This window comes from Anolis carolinensis, chromosome 1 (genome assembly GCF_035594765.1).
Source record: "Anolis carolinensis isolate JA03-04 chromosome 1, rAnoCar3.1.pri, whole genome shotgun sequence".
Lineage (NCBI taxonomy): Eukaryota > Metazoa > Chordata > Lepidosauria > Squamata > Dactyloidae > Anolis > Anolis carolinensis.
This window is the reverse complement of record NC_085841.1, coordinates 311,313,360-311,333,252: the sequence shown is the minus strand read 5'-3', so window position 1 is coordinate 311,333,252 and position 19,893 is coordinate 311,313,360. Positions and strand designations below refer to the sequence as shown.

The following is a 19,893-nucleotide window of genomic DNA, read 5'->3' as shown; positions in this document are numbered from 1 at the left end:
CCATCTTCTTTACCTTATTGTTTAGGATATATTCTATGATGAGTCCCCATAAGTCAACAAGTGTGGCTGACTTTCCTTCTTTCTCTTTGGCAATTAATTCCTGGAAGTAATACGCCAATTGTTCTGCAGAAAATGCTCCAACTTTTGACCTTGTCGCAATATTCTGGGCATTGCTAATTGCATCCTGAAGATTATTTTTTGACCAGTGAAAATTTTTGTAGAGTGTGGATATACACCTACCAAAATGACAATCAGATACTTTAGTAAACAAAAGAACTTTAAGCAAAACAGAGAGAATCCTAGATAAAGGGAGGAACAACCCTATAATTAATTTACACCAACTGCAGTGCTTTAAGAATAAATATAAGTTCTTTCATTAGTGAGCCATGCCAAAAATGACATGATGGTTTATCCTTTATGTCTGCAAAATACTGCTGATAGAAGATCTGAAAGCTGATAACATTGCCCAAGGGAGGGGGAGGTGTCAGGGAAATAGTTTAAATACTGAATTTCTTTAAGCCTTTATCCTGGTAAAAAATTTCATTGACAAAAACAATTTAAGTGAAATGCCCCCATTGGAATATACTGTTTTCATCCCAGCTATACTGGCCAGGCACTACATTATCCATGCTTCCTTTGGACCCCTTCTACCAGTCCAATAGCAGACAGCTAACATATACAGTATCAGATATGGGAATTCTGCTAGTGACACAGATCTAATCAGTATAGTCAACAGTATTGAACAATGTAATTCTGCCTGTTCCAGTGTGAGCTGCCAGAATTCATATTCTAGTATAATTGTGCATCAATGTAAGCTACTGGACTTATATCAGTAAACCATGTGTAGCATGACAATGAAGCTAAACAATGGTGCAAACTTGGACTCTTGCAAGTGCCTTGTCAGAAGGATTCCACACAAAACTCTTTTGAACTTGTTGTCTACAGCTGGTCTATGTGGAGGCATGGGCAAACTTCGACCCTCCGGGTGTTTTGGACTTCAACTCCCACAATTCCTAACAGCTGGTAAGATGGCTACGATTTCTGGGAGTTGAAGTTCTGGCTGAAGTTTGCCCATGTCTGGCACAGGCTTGTGTCTGAAGATAAATAATGTGTCTGTCCTTCTCCTGTAACTTGTTTATTATACTTGATCTAAGAGTATGGGCTCTTAGATCTTCCAGGGAGGCCCTTCTCTCGCTTCCACCTCCGCCCCAAACATGTCTGGTGGGGACAAAGGAGAGGACCTTTTCGGTGGTGGCCCCCCGGCTCTGGAACTCTCTCCTCACAGAGATTAGATTAGCTCCCAGCCTGGACACATTTCGTAAAATTTTGAAGACTTACATGTTCCAACATGTCTTCGAACAATAGGTCAGTTTTTATCACCACCTATTCTTAATTGTTTACTGCCCTCATCTCTAGCACTTTAATGCTATTCCTAATTTTATGACCTTGCGTTTTTGCACATACCTGCCTTCCCTTGCCATTTTTAATAGTTCCACCTTTGTCCTGACACCCGCTGATGTATTTTATGAATGTTTATTTTATTGTTTTGATTATATATGCTGTTATTGTGTTCTGTTTTTATCTGTTGATTCTTGGGCTCAGTCCCCATGTGAACTGCTCTGAGTCCCCTTGGGGGGATGGAGGCGGGTTATAAAATAATAATAATAATAATAATAATAATAATAATAATTATTATTATTATTATTAAGCTGCTGCTTTTAGCATTCCTTACCATTGGCTTTGTCATCACTGGCTATAGCTTGAAAATGCAGTCTACCAAGACCATAGTTCCTAACCCTTTACTAGCAGTAGTAGTAGGAAATGGAAACTAGTGTTCTAGTAGTTCAAGAAAACTGGCCATGTTGTTGGAGGACTCAGGTAGAAATATCATACAGATTCTTTCTGATGATAGTAAAAATCCAAAATTAATCATTTATTTAACTAAAGTTGGTAACTTGTATCCATGGGTTCTGTATCCATGGATCCAACTAAACATGGTTCAAAAATATTCAGGGTGAAAATTCCAAAAGCAAATCTTGATTTTGTCATGTGCTAATGCATTACCATATTTTGCTATGTAGCCTCCCACCATTTCCCAGATCCTCAAGCTCTCTCCCGTACTTGTTTAAATCATTCACCATTTACATAAAGTACACCATTGTGCATATTGGGACATGGGCATCCACAGTTTTTGGTATCCATGATAGTTTCTGGAAGCAAACTAGCGGATACTAAGGGACTGCTGCATTTTCACCCTTTATGACTGCGTTGACTAGTCTTCTAAATTCTGCTTTTAAAAAAACAAATTGAATTTGCATAGTGATTTTCTTCTTCAGAACTTCTTTCACCAGGTGATCAAGAAATATATTTTAAATATGTGTTATCTATCTAAGACCCCATATTCTACAAAAACAAAGGTCTCATAATCCACAAAAACAGCCCAAAAGCTAAGTTCATAGTTATATCCAGCCCAAGAATATCTGTTGTTCAATACTTGGGAGATCATACTGCTCTAGCTATGCATGAACATATCTTTGACACATGTCAACTTCAACATGGTGTAGTGGTTTGTGTTTTGGCTTATGACTCTGGGGACCAGAGTTTGAATCCTTGCACAGCCATGGATTCTACTACAGAATCTTTCAAACACAAGGTTTACACTGATGGAACAGGAATTTACATAGATAGGATAGGAATTTCTGCATACTTACCAAGTAGACCCTGAGATGCCACAAAGGTATGTCAGGACATCTAAGAAGCCCAGCTGCTGCAGGCCAAACAAGTTGCCATAACACCCTGTCATTGCTCTCATCCCTCCTCCGGATGCTACAACAGCCACTACAGGCACCTAGGGGAATATAGAAATGGTAGCCTAAACTGGTTCTCTGTTTGTTCATAGGCTAATTTTATGATATAAGTAATATATATTTTCAGTTCACGATCCAAATCACTGTAAGATATCCTCAAGTGATCAATCATTTTAATTTAATGTTCTCAGTTTCCTAGTTCATTTCTGAAAGAGGTCTAGATCAGTTATTAGAAATGATACTCACTAATTTGACTATAAAGACCTCAGAAAAGGTGTGCATAAAGGGGGGGGGAACAGTACCTGATCTTTCTTGGGGGCCACTTGCAGATCAAATAATTTCTTGAGAGTATTGGCATTTATTTCTTTTCTCCTTTCCAAAAAGTTTCGCTCTCCTCTAGAGAGGCCAGAACCAAGGCGTACCTCCATATCAAATGGACTCTTTCTAGGAACAAGGCAGAAAGATACAGATCTTCCATCCCATTTTGAGTTTTATTTAATTATTTTTATTTATATATTCCCTACCTTATTTTATTTACTTTAGCTACTATAAAAATAAACTTCACATAAATAATAGTTCTTCTCATTGGGAAAACTGGGTCTTTTCCAAAGTGTGTTCATGGTGTTATAATTGCCTAGTGGTATTGGGTTCTATCTAAAGTCTCTAATGGAAGCACATTTATTCCCAATATCCAGAAATTATAAATGCCATAAGAGCAAAGAATAAGATTTTGACAAATATCCACATTTAGGTTTACACACCTTTCTTCAGCTTTCACAGTCAAATCCACAACTTGCCCCTGGAAAATATGCAATGCTGATAATTTAGTTGATACATAATACTTTAATTCCTTTGTAAATGAAACTATACAAAAATATATTCCCATTCTCCCATATGTAACTTCATCACAATTTGCTTATGTTAAACAATCTATATAAATAAAAAAATGTAATGTCTGTCAGTGAGGGACCTCATATCTCCCAAACTACTCCACTGAATGCTATGAAATTTGGACACAACATAGCATTCAAACTGCCAAGTGTCTTAATCCTACTCTCACAAACCTGACACACCTGAGGAAGGTAAAATCAAACTCCTAAGCAACAGTCAATCAGTTTCCCCCTCCCTTAGCAACTGTCATAACAGACAGCTCCTCCCCTTAGCAATGACACAAGCAATCGCCAAGCAGTCTCCAACCTTTAGCAACTGGTATGGGGGGAGCCCAATTCAAGGTGCAGGTTATCACCTACAAAGCCCTAAACGGTTTGGGACCCACCTACCTTAGAGACCGCATCTCCCTCTATGAACCCACACGTTCTCTTCGCTCATCAGGGGAGGCCCTTCTCTCGCTCCCACCACCCTCACAGTCACGGTTGGTGGGGATGAGAGAGAGAGCCTTCTCCGTCGTGGCCCCCCGGCTTTGGAACTCTCTACCTAGAGAGATCAGGCAGGCCCCTACCCTCCTCTCCTTCCGGAAGAGCTTAAAAACCTGGCTCTTCCAAAAGGCCTTCGATGTTTAGTTGTTGCTGGATTGATCTATCTGTCCATTCCATAATAGTCCCATTGTTGTTGTCTTGCCATTTTATACCACACTTTATTGTCCATTCAACTGTGAAATTTCCTTTTCCCATTTCATAACACTCTGCACTTCACCTGGGATCTACGAATTAGTCTCCTGTTTTTAACACTGTATCCTGCTTGTTGATTTTAATGATTGTTTTTATTGATGTTGATGTTTTTTACTGGGATAATTGTTTTATTGCTTTGTTACTGTTATTTGTTTGTTTTATTGGGCCAGGCCCTATGTAAGCCGCCCCGAGTCCCTTAGGGGAGATGGGGCGGGGTATAAAAATAAAGTTATTATTATTATTATTATTATTATTATTATTATTATTATTATTATTATAAGGGAAGACTAGGCCCGCCTCCTCGCCACTCATGAGGAGTTACACGAGGCCAAGGCTCTGAGGCCTAGTCTCGGAAGGGTATCAGGAGAGACTTAAGAAACTGCAAGCCACTTCTAGTGTAAGACAATTGGCCGTCAGCAAGGATTTTACCCAGGGGACACCCGGATGTTTTACTATCCTGTGGGAGGTTTCTCTTTATATATCTGTGGAAGTCCAGGGTGTGAGAAAGAACTATTTCTCCTACAGGCAAGTGTGAATTTATTTATTTACTTTAAGAAATTTTTATTTTTATTTACTGCAAGAAATTTTGCAGTTGGCCAACTTGATCAGCATTGAATAGCCTTGTGAGAGAACTGGCCGTCAGCAAGGATATTCCCTAGGAGACACCTGCATGTTTTACCATCCTGTGGGAGGCTTCTCTTTATATATCTGTGGAAAATCTAGGACAGGGGAAAAAACTATTCTGAGTTTTTTTTTCATTGAACCAAACTAGGCCACAGCAACGAATGGCCAGGTACAGCTTGTGTTAAATAAAATTCTTGATCATTCTGCCAAGTTGCTTACATAAAATATATTATTGAAAGCAGTTTTGAGATGAGGATGTGTAAGGTGGCATTTTTTTTCCTTGCTGTGTCCTTCTAAGATAGCAGTGTAGCCCCAACATAGGCTCAATATGTTTATCATTTGTATACATTTTCTGCAAATAATACCAAAATGTACCTGTCCTAAGGGAACAGTCAATTCCACTTCCTTCCCAAGGGGAAGTTCAGAAATTGGAATAGTTCCATTCCCTATGACTGTAGTCTTCATATGTAAATCTTCACTCCATCCTTCCTAGGGAAAAAAATGGTTCATTTAAAATATATATTTCTAGATCAAGTCTGGAATCAGCACCTAGCATATCTGAGCAGATATCAAAGCATTGGCACTCGTGCCTGTTCATTGTTAACATGTATGTCACCCACTGTTTTAGAGAACTGCTGGGCAAGATGTCTATTGCTATGTAAATATCAAGGAAAGAAGCTCTGGAAAAAAGGAAGGTGGTGAGAGGTAGTTTTTTTTCCAGGTCAGAAGTGCCTTCATCTGAGCTTCTCAAAGTCAAGACGCCTCACATAATACAGCCATAATGATTCTCTGCTTCTTCTTTTTTTTTCTACCAGCTACCATAACAAATGCTACTCCTACTCCTCCAAAGTGATTAACTGCCATCTTCAATTCTCTGAGTGAATCTTCTACCAGTAAAAACAATAATGCTCAAAGGATAACCACATCTGTTGTGCCTTTGGGGCTACAAAACTGTACAGATCATGTATTTAATATAGATTCATTATTTATGTAATTTTACTCGTATCATTTCACTTATTTGTTTACTGACTTTGATGCCACTTTATCAGTCTGCCCATCCAAAAACACTTAAATCAGAAAAGATTATTACAAGGGGGCTTATTTAGACCATCTCTCAGATTTTGCCTGCCACATATGTTGAGCAACAGAGTTTAGAGCACTGTTTCTTAAATAGTCCTGACCCCAAATGAGGTCTCTTTAGCTCAATGTTGGGGTTATGAAAAATCTGCTAACAGTAAAAGTTTTGGGCTGCTGTGAGTTTTTTGGGCTGTACGGCTATGTAAAGGTTTTGCCACCTGGTGGCCCTTCTAGACATTTATACAAACCTGTTAGCAACAACTTTGCAGTGTTTACAATGGACTCTGCAGAAATGCAAAGAATCATAGAATCATGGAGCTGGAAGAGACCACGTGAGCTATCTAGTCCAACCCCCTGCCATGCAGGAAAAGCATAATTGCTTCATAAAAAGGAAAAACACACTGTTTAGCAAGCCTTGCAGATAGTAATTTATTATAATTAAATGTTTGATTTTTATACCTATTTTACATACCTATATACTGGAGATTTCTTGGGCAGAAAGAGGTCATACGTGGAAGAAGTTCAAGAAGTTCTGATTTACAGCAAAAAATGAATTGGTGCTGCTGGTTGAATTGTAGGAAGCTTATTAAAGCTCGTATATCATTGATGAAACAGGTTTTCCCAGCTAATTAAAATGTTTGCAATCTTCTTATTAATTGCCAAGGAGTGCTAGGATTATGTATTTTTGTGTGGCAGGGGTAACTTAGATGGCCTTTGTGGTCTCCTCCAAATTGTATTCTACAATTTTTTGCCCTGTTTCATTATCAAGTCAGAATGTCAGGTCAGTCATGACTCTTAGACGTGATAATAAAGTATGCTATATGGTACATGAGCATAGTTCTATGATTTCTAAAACGGAGGTGAGCACTAACCTCCTGAAACTGAGTCTGGAAAGGGGGATTTATAGAAGTAGACTTCTTTCAAGACAGTGTCAAACTTGTGGACCTCCAGGTGTTTTGGACTTCAGCTCCTAAAATTCCTGGCCATTGGACAAGCCAGCAAAGTCTTCTGAGAGTTGGAGGCCCAAACATCTGGAGGGCCACAAGTTTGGCACCTCTGCTTTAAGATAAAAGCACAGTGAGATTTTATGGGCATGAGAGAAGGTTGGGACATTTAAAATGAGATGTTAAGCCCAGTTAAGTTGCTTGCTTGAATGTATGGAAGTCTAAAGAGATGGTAGGGATGTATCTCAAAGTGTTCACATGCACTTCACATACACTGACCTTCATACACTGAGTGTGAAGAAGATGTTGCAGCCATGTTCATCTGAATTGCAGTTGTAGTCCTCTCTGATCATAGGGACTGTGCACCACATTCAAATCAAGATGGTTTAACAAACCCTCTTGAAACATTTGCAATCATGCTCACATGCTCAAAGCATTGTGACCACATTCCATTTGCCACTGTTACCTGTCTATGTATTCATGTTTTATGTTTCATCAAAAAGTGACATCATCTTCAAAGTTACATTCTCTGGTTATAATGGATTCCATATTAAATCTGTCAAAAAGTAACTATGTAAAGTTGTTTGTTTGATTCGATTCATGTTTATTTCTAGTATAGGTTTTTTTTTCTCTTTTTTTCCTCTCTCTCTCTCTCTCTCTCTCTCTTTTTCCTTCTATTATTTCCCCACTCTCCACTCAAGTCTTATAATTGTTTAGTTGGTTGGGTGGGCTGTACGGTGTTGTTTTTATGTATTTACTTATCGTCACTCTCATATCTTCGTCATCTCATTGTAAATTACGTTGTCTATAAATGTTTGCAATTAAAATTTATATTAAAAAGTAGCTATTTCCTTTTTTTAAAGTTATTAGTAAAATGTTGCACATTTCAAGCAGGAACTAGTAGACATGCTTTAAAACCAGTTTGACTGATGGCATTAGGCAAGATGAATCCATCAGGGTGCCAGTTTTCCCATTATGAACTTTTATAGGAAGCGACTGAACAAATAAACAACAAATAGGACTAAAATTTATTTTTTCTGTATAGAAGATACATATCCATCTATTTGAAGACAAAGAAGTGATCATTCCAAACAGGCCATAAACCGGAATAGTTTCAACATTAAAAGTGATTATGATCTGGATGCATCATCTTACCTCGAGCATAGCTGTTGTTTGCAGCAATTCCAGGTTCAATGTGGGGAAAATGTCTTTGCTTACATGGAAAATGAATGGAATCTTCCGCTGTTGTTCTGAGGCAGCATCACAAAATGTTGATAACTGGTTTTCAAAGGACCCTGGTACAGATAATTTGATTTGGCAGTTCTCTGAATGTGGAAAGAAGAACATGTTAAGAAATAACTGTGTATTGAAGAAACATAAATAAATCCCAAATGGTGATGTTATTCTGATGAGAATACTCAGAAAACACAAAGTAATTCACTTCATTATGTACCTATATGCAAATATAGATAATATAAAATCTGGGGGGGAAACCCACAAAATACAAAACACTTCTGGTCCCAAGTATTTTAGAGAGGGGATACTCAATTCCTATGTGGTCTCATACATCAAAGGAATGGGCAGCAGGATAGGGCAAAGTAAACTGAAAGGTGAGGCTACACAGGTAGAATCATAGACTTGAAAAAGACCACATTGACCATCCAGACCAGTCTCCTGCCATGCAAGAAAACATAATCAATGCATGGCAGATAGAAGTAGGTTTGATTTTCGTTGTCTGCAATCATTCCACCAGAACATTATAACTCACCATTGCAGATCAAGGAGAACCATAACTCTTTGGAGCATTGCTTTGGTAAGCTGTGGTACAATGTGGCAATATACTTGGGACACAACTGATGATACTGAATGTCTCAGGTCTCAGTATAAGGATTTGGAGGGAAAACTTCTGTATTCATCAGGATAATGGATAAGCATAAAACCTTCTCTCTTCTTTCAATAGTCAAGGCACTGTTATTAAGTTGTCTTTCTTGAACTGTTAACCAACTGTTGATAATGTGTGGTTACATCTAAGTTCGTTTTAGATATATTTTATTCTACAATTCACAGAAACAACTTTTGTCTTTACCCTAAAAAATGCTTGAACAGACTGTCAGTATGCAAATTGCTCTTGTCTCATTCATGCTTACATCAAGCTTGTGAAATAGAGAAATATAGCTTCTCCTTACAACCTTTCCTAAAGAATTTTGGTTAGGAAATAGCAATTATGACAGAAATAAACCTACCCATTATCTATAGAACTATTATTACAATCTTTCCCAAAGAATTTAGTTATCAAATAGAAATAAACCTACCCTTCATTAGCCATGGAGTCATCTTACTTTTATTGATTGTTCCTTCAATACTCAGACAGGAAGGTGCCTACATGATTTTTCAAAAAAGATCACCATAAGTCAAAGTCACCATGAAAGAAATTAACAGTAACAACAGAATGAAAAAAGTAATGTAGGATATCAAAATCAGTCCTTCATTACCCTACTGAAGACAAATGCTAGTTGAACAGCTTCCCTATCATCAACCCAGCTTTCTCCACCAACGTAAGCAAATAGCTGCCTGCTACTCACCACAAGAACGCCATTGGTAACAACCTCAGAAGGTGTGTGTGGACTGTTGAAATGAAAAATGTATAGGATGAGTTTGTTTGACTACTAGACTAATGGATCTTGAATCTCATTACAGATTTCCCAACAGAGAAAGACAGGGGAGTCTGATACTTTCTTTATCCTTCAAATAATTATTTGCTAGGTCTCAAGACATATTGCTCATCTTTCTGGGCTTTAAAACAAACTAAAATCATTGCAGCGTCTCAAAAAGATTTCAGATCTAAGAAGTTAAATAAACTTTTTCAAATAATATATAAAAGAACAAGAAGTGACATCAAAAATGGCATTATTTAAAAATAAATTGGCAGCTTGTTTCATGCGGGAAGGAAATACATCACCTTTCTTCTAAGGAAAATTCAACATCCAATTCTGCTCTTTCCACCTTAGAAAAACCAGAGAAAAAGGAATATAGAAAATATTTCCTTGTTCCAGTATAACCTGTAGGTGTCATATCTGACCCAACTCAGTGTTGGGTCAACATTTTGGATTGATCTGTCAGTATCAATATTAGCATCTCAGATCAAAACCTCTAACCTATTCATTAATTTTTACATAGTTAAATGCAGATAAATTAGCTCTTTCTCTGACCTGAAGCAATGTCTCCTTCATTCTTTGATGTGAGACTTCAGTCTCACACAAATGTGACAGAAAGGGGTGGTATTTGTTGCTGTACACCAACTTTCTTTTTCACAATCCAAATGATGTTTTGTCACCTATTGTGTCAAGCTATTTTCCCCTACCTTTCTCATACTCTGAAATATTTTGTTCCTACTTCAAAGAATGTTGGGGTTACAATCAATACGTACTGTCATTCTGTGAATTATGATGATCTAAATAAGTGTGCTCAATCCCTAAAACCCTTCACTGTTTTCAGAATGTTTCTGCCCCATCTCCTTCTCCCTGATGTAACCCCAATACTTTATTGCAATTTGCAGGATGTAAGGCTAGACAGACAGAGAAACCGGATTAGGTGCTTTCATTTGAACACAACTACAAACTGGATTATCAGTCTTTGCTTTATCTGCAGTTTGAGTGCCTTTGCCATGTGGAGTGCCTGGTCGACAAATGAACTAGCATCATTCCTTGGTGACCCCAAGCCAATTCCCCCGAGAAGAGGAGACTTAGACTTAGAGATGCAGCCTTGGAAAAAGGAAAGGGCTGAGTAGGTATCATCCATGAAACAAATTTGGAATCTTCATAAGTTTATTTTTTTATGTAAAGAGCATATAATGCAATGCTATTCCTTCCTGATTTTAGTGGATGCTGGTGTAACAAACATAGAGGGATTGTATAGCTCTCCCCATGCACATGGCCTTTGACACATACATGATTTGAACTCTTTGTTGCTGTTGTTGACATGTGTTTTCATTTCAGCTCCAACTTATGGCAATGCTATCACAAGGTTTTTGGAGTAAAAGTTATTCAGAGGAGCTTTTCCATTGCCATCCTCTATGGCTGAAAGAATGTGACTTGCCCAAGATCATCCAATGAGTTTCCATGGCTGAGTAGAGATTCAAACCATGGCCTGACAGAATCCTATTCTAACACACAAACCTCTACATCACACTGGCTCCCTGCATACAAAATAATTGCTTGTATGACCAAAAACCTTATTGTTATTGAAGAGAGAAAGACATATCCTACCTTCCATTTAATACAACAATTATTTCCTTTCAGTCAATAATTAGTATATCATGTTACCATAAATACAGAGATATATCTAAATATTTACAGTATGTGTCAGAAGCAACCTGAGAACATATGAAAGTCTCTTCTGGTGTGAGAGAATTGGCCATCTACAGAGATGTTGCTCAGAGGATGCCCGGATGTGTTACCATCCTACTGGGAGACTTCTCTCATGTCTCCGCAAGCTAGAGCTTACAGATAGGAGCTCACCCCATCTCGCAGATTTGAACCGGCAACCTTCAGGTCAGCAACCCAATCTTCAGGTCCGCAGTTCAGCTGGCACAAAGGTTTTACCCATTGTGCTACCGCAGCTCTACAGTACTTAATATGCGATTATACCTGCCTGTCTGGAAGTTTAATTTGTTTACCTAATACCACCTGTTAAAAGGAAACTCAAAAGCAAGGTCTCACCTGAGAATTTAGAACAAATGTATGCTTCAAAACCTCTCCTGGGGCAATATTTCCTGTATCAAAAGCAATTGAAGTGGCATGATTGCTTAAGCTGCTCAGCACAAGATCTCTGTTGTAGAAAGTTAGTTCCAAAATATTCTGCAAAAGGGGAATGAAAAAGACTTCAGGAAATATTGTCACACTTGTACAGTGTGCTCTATGCTATGCACCAAACTTAGTCAGCTGATCAGTTTAAAAATCTTTTGGCCTCGAAACATCAACATGAACTAGTTGATCAGTTTGGCTGACCAACAGATTTAAACAAAGATTTGCATCAAGGCACTTGCCAAGTGCAACAAATAAGATGAATGTATGTATTCATTGGAACTTGAGGATTGGGATTTTAATTTAAGCAAATTATTGGACCAAAAATCAGGGCCAGAGTCCTATCTGAGTCCAGAGTCCAACCCAATATGTATATGTTGAAAAAATAGATCCTGTTAATCCAATTGTGCATGTGAAGACTCTATGGCATATCTATGGATTGACATCATCCACATCTGGTTGCCTGTTGTACATGTGCTGTAAAGACATTGAGGGAAGATATTTTAGGGCCTGTTTCTGATTCAACATGTCATTAAATAAACAAATCTAAACAAATATGTTCAGACATCTTTTCATTTGGCCATGTCCAAGCTTGCATCATTGGACCTCCTCTGCATTCAAAAGCTATGTAGAAATTGACTTTAAATGAAGAATCTTTTTTTTTCTACAGTGAACTGTAGAATTGGAACTTAATTTGACTTGACTTGCTTTCTGGAATAGACAGGAAGAACCACAAAGTCTGGGCAAATGTCCACTAGTATAAGAGGAAATGTCTCAAGAGTGTACATTTCATCCCTTTTTGGGGAAACAAAATAAAAAATGTCATCATCCAAATTTTACTCACACAACTTTTACAGTTGGAAATGCAGCAGCACGGAATGTTTAAAGCAGAGGTTCCCAAACTTTTTTTGAGCAGAGATCACTTGACCAGGAACCATTTTGACCAGGGACCACTCTCCAACCTTAGTACCAAAAGGGTGGCAATTCAGTTTTGATCAACTTTAGATTCTGTTTGGTTATCTGGTGTGCCAATTCAGAAAATTGCATTGGAAAGACCACATCAGCTCTAGTTTCTGATACAGAACATATGCCATCCAGTAGTCACCATTTGCGCGCCCACAGAAAACCATATTTAATAATCTAGAGCTGATGTGATCTATCTAATGCAATTTTCTAAATCAGCACCCCAATAACCCCAGAAACAGGCCTAAAAACGAAGACACCAAGGAGCTCACACTTCCAGGTGCCACATGGAACGGCTCTGCTCAGTGGGGGGGAGAGAAGCATCAGTCAGGAGGCTTCTTGTTGTGCCTTTTGTGGGTAGTCAGCCTCTCCCCTCCTGACATCCCCATTGCCTTGGCATTATAAGAGGGTTTCACGAGACCAGTCACTTTTGTTGCAACTGTGTAGTCACGGTGAGTCTACAGACCTTATTTTAGTTCTTGGGGACCACTGGTGGTCCACGGACCACAGGTTGGGAACCACTGGTTTTAAGTGAAAAATGTGTCTTAAAGTAGCAATGATAGAGCTAATGAATGTTTCATTACCTAAAATCTCTTGTCTTATCTATTTATTTAAATTTCTCTTAGACTGATGTTCTTAGAGATCACTTCACCTCCTCTTTCCACCTCCTTTTTGTTCTTTCGCTGCTATTTGGAGTAAAGGGGGTGTTTTTAGTTGTCTGGGAGACAGAAAGGATAAGCTACAGTTCATGCCATTAGACTTAATGGGTGTAGGTTTAAATTATGTAGAAGCAGAAGTTTGAGGACAGAATCATGAGGTTATGCAGAGGCTCAAATGCAGCAACTCAGACTGGCAAATCAGTGCAGTTGTACAAATGGAGAGACGTGATGTCAAGGGTGTTCCTGCCAATATGTAGCCACTGTACGTGATCACATGAATGCTATGCAATAGCAGTTTCATGTGGTAAATGTTCGTACTTTTCTTCTTGTTATTGCTTAGCCTAGCTTTCCTATCTCTAATGGGATTCCTATAATAAATGTCTAATTACTACAGCCATTGGTATCAATTATCCTTAATAATAATAGCTAGCCGCTGCACACATGTACACTCTATCACATAGGAGCTGAGAAGGCATACTGTTCAAAGGATATAAATATCTGGGCTAATCTAACTAGTTCCTATAATAAAAAGATCAAACTCACCTTCACAGCACTGTGAACACGGTATTCAAAAGTTTCGTTCCACTCTGGATTACTGGAATTATAGATAACTTCTGTCCTTTTTACCAATGGGGATGCTGTAGGAAGTTTCAGTGCCACATAACAATCTGCTTTAGACACTAAGCAGAAGAATATGTGTATCAAGAAAAGACCCGGAAAAAATGTTCTTCATAGTTCATTAAGTGCCTTTAACAATATCCTATAGTTAAGTAGCTATGAGGAAACTGAAATCAATGGAGGAAAGCTGAACAAGAAGGTATGTTTTAATATCTCGCTCTCTTTTATTACAAAGCAAACAGATAAAATACAAAGCTACAAGGAGGAAGTATTTTTAAAAATAGAAGGGACAGGACTTAGGAAAAACCTCTATTGGTGCCAATAGAAACTTTCTGTTAATGTCAGGGGGGGATGGAGAGACAGATGATTGGCAGAAAGTTTTAAACCTCCTCTTCACGAAGAAATGGGCCCCAATCTGAAAAAGAGTCATATAGGTTTCCTTTGGAGCAGTGATTCCCAAACTCAAGTCCTCCAGGTGTTTTTGGACTTCAACTTAAGTTTAACTTCAACTTTAGATTAACTCAAACTTTGTCTCTGTTCTCTCCTTTTTACTTAATATTACAAAAAATAAAAGCTCTCTATTTACTTAGAAAATCATCACACACTAATCTTCCCCGGTTTCTACACACTTTGAAGACATTTCAGGAATAAAGTGCCACGGACCCCTTCACACAATATAAAAAGACTTCCAATTGTCATCCGTTGTGTTTCATTCCTGAAATGTAGTAGAAATGTAGTAATACAAGGAAGGAAGGCATGAGAGAGACAAATTGTGGCAAAGGAATTTAAAATCCTCCCACTTTCACCCCCAAATGGTATGAGGTCCATATTAATCTTGGCTTTCAAGATTGCTCTATAGCTAGCTTTTTAACTTTGTTTTTCCATGATTCCAAAGCTTTCCCTGATTAAAAAGAAGATTGTGGAGTGAGCAAGGACTTCACTCACAGGTGTAATGGTTAAGAAAGTGGGACAGAACGGGAGAAAGGCTGAAGAACATAAAGTGTCTGATGGGATTTGTAAAATGAAACCCTGTCTTTTAAAACAGAAGGGGACTTTCTACTTTGCTAAGAAGACGACCCAACCCACCCCCTCACTTTCTGTAATACATCTGATAAAATCTTTAAGCCACTTAAATCAACACGTTTCTTTTCTTCCTTATTTAACCAGAATGTTAGTTGAATAGTTAAGAGAGTAGACAATGACCTGCATCCAGTTGTGCATCCATTCTAACTACAATGAACATGGTTGTATTAACTGTTTATCATTTTTTCAACACTTTAAGTAAATCCTGTTAAGAGAGACTAACAATTTAAGCCATAGTAACTGTGTAATTGTTTCACATAATAACTGTGTGGCTTGCATACTGCAGGAAACAAGCTCATTCATTTTCACATCTTTCTCGGAAACTTACGTAAATCTAAGCCATGGATGTTTCTGGCTCTGAGGATTTTTACTTTAAGGCTATAATAAGGATGGGTCTCACGCTAAAACAAAGAAAGCAGAATTAATTTTAAATGAAAGGAGATCAATCTTAAACATTTAGCTCTTCTACTAAACACACTCATAGCTATCTAAAATACTTTAGGAATGCATTTTAATGCTGAAAAACCATGCTAAAATAAATCAATTATTTTAAATAAATCAGTTGCTATTAGATTCCTTTCACCTTTTATGCTTAAAACAGATTATGGATATTTATTTGAAATATGTGGAATCCATGTTGAAAACATGAGATTTCACCTGGCACTAAACACCAAACAGTAAATAATTATTTCTGTGGCTATTTAGAGGATTGATCATAAATCCAATCCAGGCAAACTTAATTAATTTTAGCAGGCCACCAGCACAAGCCTGTGTGGTCTCATATGGAAGTAAGTTCTACTGATTTCAATGCAGCTTATATCTCAATAGATGCATGTTTATTAAATTGAAATAAATATAATTGTAAATTGTTTCACTAAGACTGGATTGGGACATTTGTCAGTAACATCAGTTCAATCTACTTCATGCATTTATTGTAACTAAAAATTTTGTTCTAAAATTTCCAAGAGTATTTACTAAAATATTCACACAAATTGTATTTACATGCCAGCCGAAGAATTCAGAATCCTTTTTCTGTATAACATCAGCAGCCAATAGCGGCAACATTCGAGTTAACAGTCGGCCAAGCATCACAGAACGCAACATGGGAATCCAGGTTGAGGAACATACCGGGCCTGCTTTAAGGACAAAGCAAGGAAGCTATAGATAATTAATAGATATTTCATTGTTCTCCCGATACCAATGGATTAATCTTACCTCTTTAAGAGCTCACTGTTTAGTTTCGACATGATAGCTACCATGAGCTGTTTGCTTCTGTTCTATAGACAGTTAATGAAACAATAGCAAAGATGTCTGGTAACTCCCATGTCAGTGAGAGACTTCAGATTTTAATTAATACATTATAGGCGTTATCTGTGGTACTGAATGTTCTCTCTAGGATGTATACAGCACATCAGATAGCTCTTTTGTAGCCACCCAAAAACTGGAATGGATTTACTAACCATTCTCTAGATGGGAGCCAACACCCACCATTAATTAGAAGTGATTTCAACTAGGAAATATTAATTGCTCTACCATTCTGTAATAATTTTGTCTGCATTTTCCAAAATCTACAAATTTCTACATATTCATGGTGGAAGGAATCTATGTATTATGAAGGAAAGCCATGGGAAAAACCTTAATTTGTTTTTCCAACCTTGGAGTTTTGAATGCTAATCTCTTTGAAGGATGCTTTGAAAAGCTGAACTGGGGTCACTTGGCAAGTGCTGCATCTTTAACGGCTACATGACATGATTAGATTGTGGTCCACTCCATCAAACAAAAAATGTACTTACTGAATATGGATGATATAGGTGAGGGAGATTTGTGAGTGAGTTAGTTTGACTTCATATTTGGGGCAGAAAGAACTTGACATTTAAGCAATTCAAGTGGGAAAGTGAAACCAACAGATTTAACATCCTACCTACCACCTCATCAGACAGCCAACTGCAAGAGATGGCAGTTCGCTTCAGCACACCTCGCATTGCCTTCAATGCCTGCTTCACCGGGAGGGCAATCATATGAGGGGAAGAATGGTGCACGAGGCTTCCCCCATAGGTTAGGCAACATGGGAAGACTTCCATGTTGCCAGGGGGCGGCAGCCTGCCAGTTCCACATCTTGCACCCACAGAGTTGGTACGTCTTTCGATGAGAGCCAGCTGGCTCCGTGAGTGACCGTGGTTAATCAGTGTATGATGAGATTGATGGTCAAATGCTACCCTCTGTATAAGGAAACATCAGGGTGTTCTTCATGTAAGGGAGACAATTTTCAGTTATAAGAGAAATTTGTGTTTGTTGTTCTGTATGATATTCGCTTCCATGTGTAAACAGCAATGGCCGGCTTTAGCATGTAAGTAGTGCAATATCCATTCTGCCACTCCTATTCAGTTGTCTTAAAACTATATATGAAAGAGTACATAAAAAGGATTTTGTGAATTCTATTATGTCCTGCTATTACATCACCCCTGATTTAGACACTTTCTACTTCTACAGAGAACAGGTATGATCCACCTAAAAACATTCCACTCATCATTTTGCTGCCAAAATTAGCTATGGGTGGGAGACTGGATGGAGTTATCCTCAGTCACAGGTTTCCTGTCTGGCATGAGATGCTATGGTACTTACATTATGTATACATTAAATTTACAAAGAAGCACATATTTTCAAGGGAACATTAAAGAGCAAGTCTTGCCTCACACATACAAACTACCCTAAATGCTTCTGCATGAAATGATAATAAATAACTTTTGACTTTATTTAGTCAACAAGTGTACCATATTTTTGTTTTAGATCCAGATTTTGTTTTTCAGAAATGAGTGGGCTCTTTCCAGTCACAAAATGTGTTTGGTCTACCAAAAAGATGCCAATGACTAAAATGGAGAAAAATTACTTCTGCTAAATACTTTCCACTTCCACACTGAAAGTCTGCTGCAGAGATTTATTTATTTGTTTAAAGTATTTATATTCCGCGCTTCTCACCCCGAAGGGGACTCAGGGCGGATCACATTGCACATATAAGGCAAACATTCAATGCCATAACATAGAACAGAGACAGACGCAGGCATGGGCGGGCCTCGAACACATGACCTCTTGGTCAGAGAGATTTGTTGCAGCTGGCTGCTAACCAGCCTGCGCCATCTCCTTTTGCAGAAGAACCAAGGAATTGTGACAGTTTTATTCTCTGTCCTCTACAGAGTGGAGCTCTGTTCAGGGGATGCCCTTGTGCTGGAAAATAACCCAAACCATCATAAACTGCTTTGGTTAGTCTAACAGAAAGGTGGGTCATAAGTATTTAATATAAGCAATAGACTGAAGCACAGTGTGAATCGCACTCATCAAACAATAAAACCAATGAAACAAAAGAAAATAAAAACAATCTGAAACTCTGGATAAATCTGTACTTCATAATTTCTGGTGCCCTTCATTTTTCATGTAATATGTCTACCAGAAATTGAAATACAGGAAGTAAGATACAAATACTGAATAACATTTGTTTGATAAAACTAAAATCCAATTAACATCCAATGAAATGAAGTGAAACAGATCTTGTCCCAAGGCCACAAAATCGACTAGTTAAAGATCCATATTTTGAATATCCAGATAGGTTGACCTCCTTTGTAAACCACAAACAATTTTTCTAACAACAGGAATCTAAATGTTTGAATGACAATATATGATGAAAAATAGGTATAAACATAGAAGACAGTTATACACTGACTAGTGATATATACTTCTTATGATTTCAGATTATTGTCTCCTAAAGTGTTATTTTGCTATAATTAAGTAGGAGCCCTGTACTCTACTCCAGTGATTAGGTCACGAATTTACAAGCATATCAAATAGACCCAATGTTTAAAACTCTCCAGGACTGAAAGATATTTACACAAATGAAAAGGAATATGGTAAGGCTCCTAATTTTCATAACTATTTCTATCAGTAATAGCTGCCCCATTACCCCCAAAAGCTGTTAACAAATTTGAAGACTTAAGTCTGGGTTTATGATGAGTAGGGAGTCAAACAGCTAAAACCAGGAGACTCATTTAGTACAAGTAGAAGTGTTTTCAACTCTCACAAAAGCATCTTTGGATAACTACTATAATTTAGAAACATTTTATGATAATATCCACTGTAGTCACAATATAAAATACATCAACATTGTTACAATATGGGTTGTAGTAAATTTTTGCGAACCTTGACTTACCCCATAGAGCAGAATGACAGCCTTTAGAGAAACTAGTAGTGAAAGGAATGATCTAGAACATCTTTTATTGGTTTAGTTAAATTCTATTAGAACTTCTACTGAATTCAGTATTCTAACTGTCAAAGTATTCAGTATTCAGAATTCAGTATTCTAACTGTCAACTGTCAACCTGATAAAACAAATTAGTCTTGGTGAAACATGTAGCTCAGGCATGGGCAAACCTCAGCCCTCTAGGTGATTTGGACTTCAACTTGAAGTCCAAAACACCCATAGGGCCACAGTTTGCCCATGCCTGATGTAGCTGGAAGGCACTCTGAAATTTTGGATTAGCCAGGTATGGAATTAATTGTAGGCAACTGGACTTGTCTTTTTGTAGTCACCAAAACATCATGTTCTGCTTACTGGCTTCAAGATCCATCCTTCCCAGTGAAATCACTGGCCACAGTGACCTTCCACTGAAGAAGACATTCAGTTGAAGCTTGTAGTTGCT

The 19,893-nt window shown here is 37.9% G+C and overlaps 1 protein-coding gene across 1 annotated transcript in view; it reads right to left on the bottom strand.

Moving 5' to 3' along the window:
- LOC107982241 (cytosolic phospholipase A2 zeta) overlaps window positions 1–19,454 on the bottom strand; it is a 31,306-nt gene extending 11,852 nt beyond the window's left edge. Inside the window, exons 1-14 of the mRNA XM_062968139.1 lie at window positions 19,404–19,454; window positions 16,208–16,341; window positions 15,534–15,606; window positions 14,048–14,184; window positions 11,799–11,936; window positions 10,040–10,083; window positions 9,663–9,705; window positions 9,393–9,459; window positions 8,236–8,405; window positions 5,435–5,548; window positions 3,569–3,606; window positions 3,110–3,251; window positions 2,712–2,848; window positions 14–236 (exon numbers count right to left, since the gene is read on the bottom strand). Coding sequence (XP_062824209.1) covers window positions 14–236; window positions 2,712–2,848; window positions 3,110–3,251; window positions 3,569–3,606; window positions 5,435–5,548; window positions 8,236–8,405; window positions 9,393–9,459; window positions 9,663–9,705; window positions 10,040–10,083; window positions 11,799–11,936; window positions 14,048–14,184; window positions 15,534–15,606; window positions 16,208–16,309 — 1,428 coding nt within the window. The 5' untranslated portion in view covers window positions 16,310–16,341; window positions 19,404–19,454. The remainder of the gene's footprint in view (window positions 1–13; window positions 237–2,711; window positions 2,849–3,109; window positions 3,252–3,568; window positions 3,607–5,434; window positions 5,549–8,235; window positions 8,406–9,392; window positions 9,460–9,662; window positions 9,706–10,039; window positions 10,084–11,798; window positions 11,937–14,047; window positions 14,185–15,533; window positions 15,607–16,207; window positions 16,342–19,403) is intronic.
- Window positions 19,455–19,893: the final 439 nt, after the last annotated feature.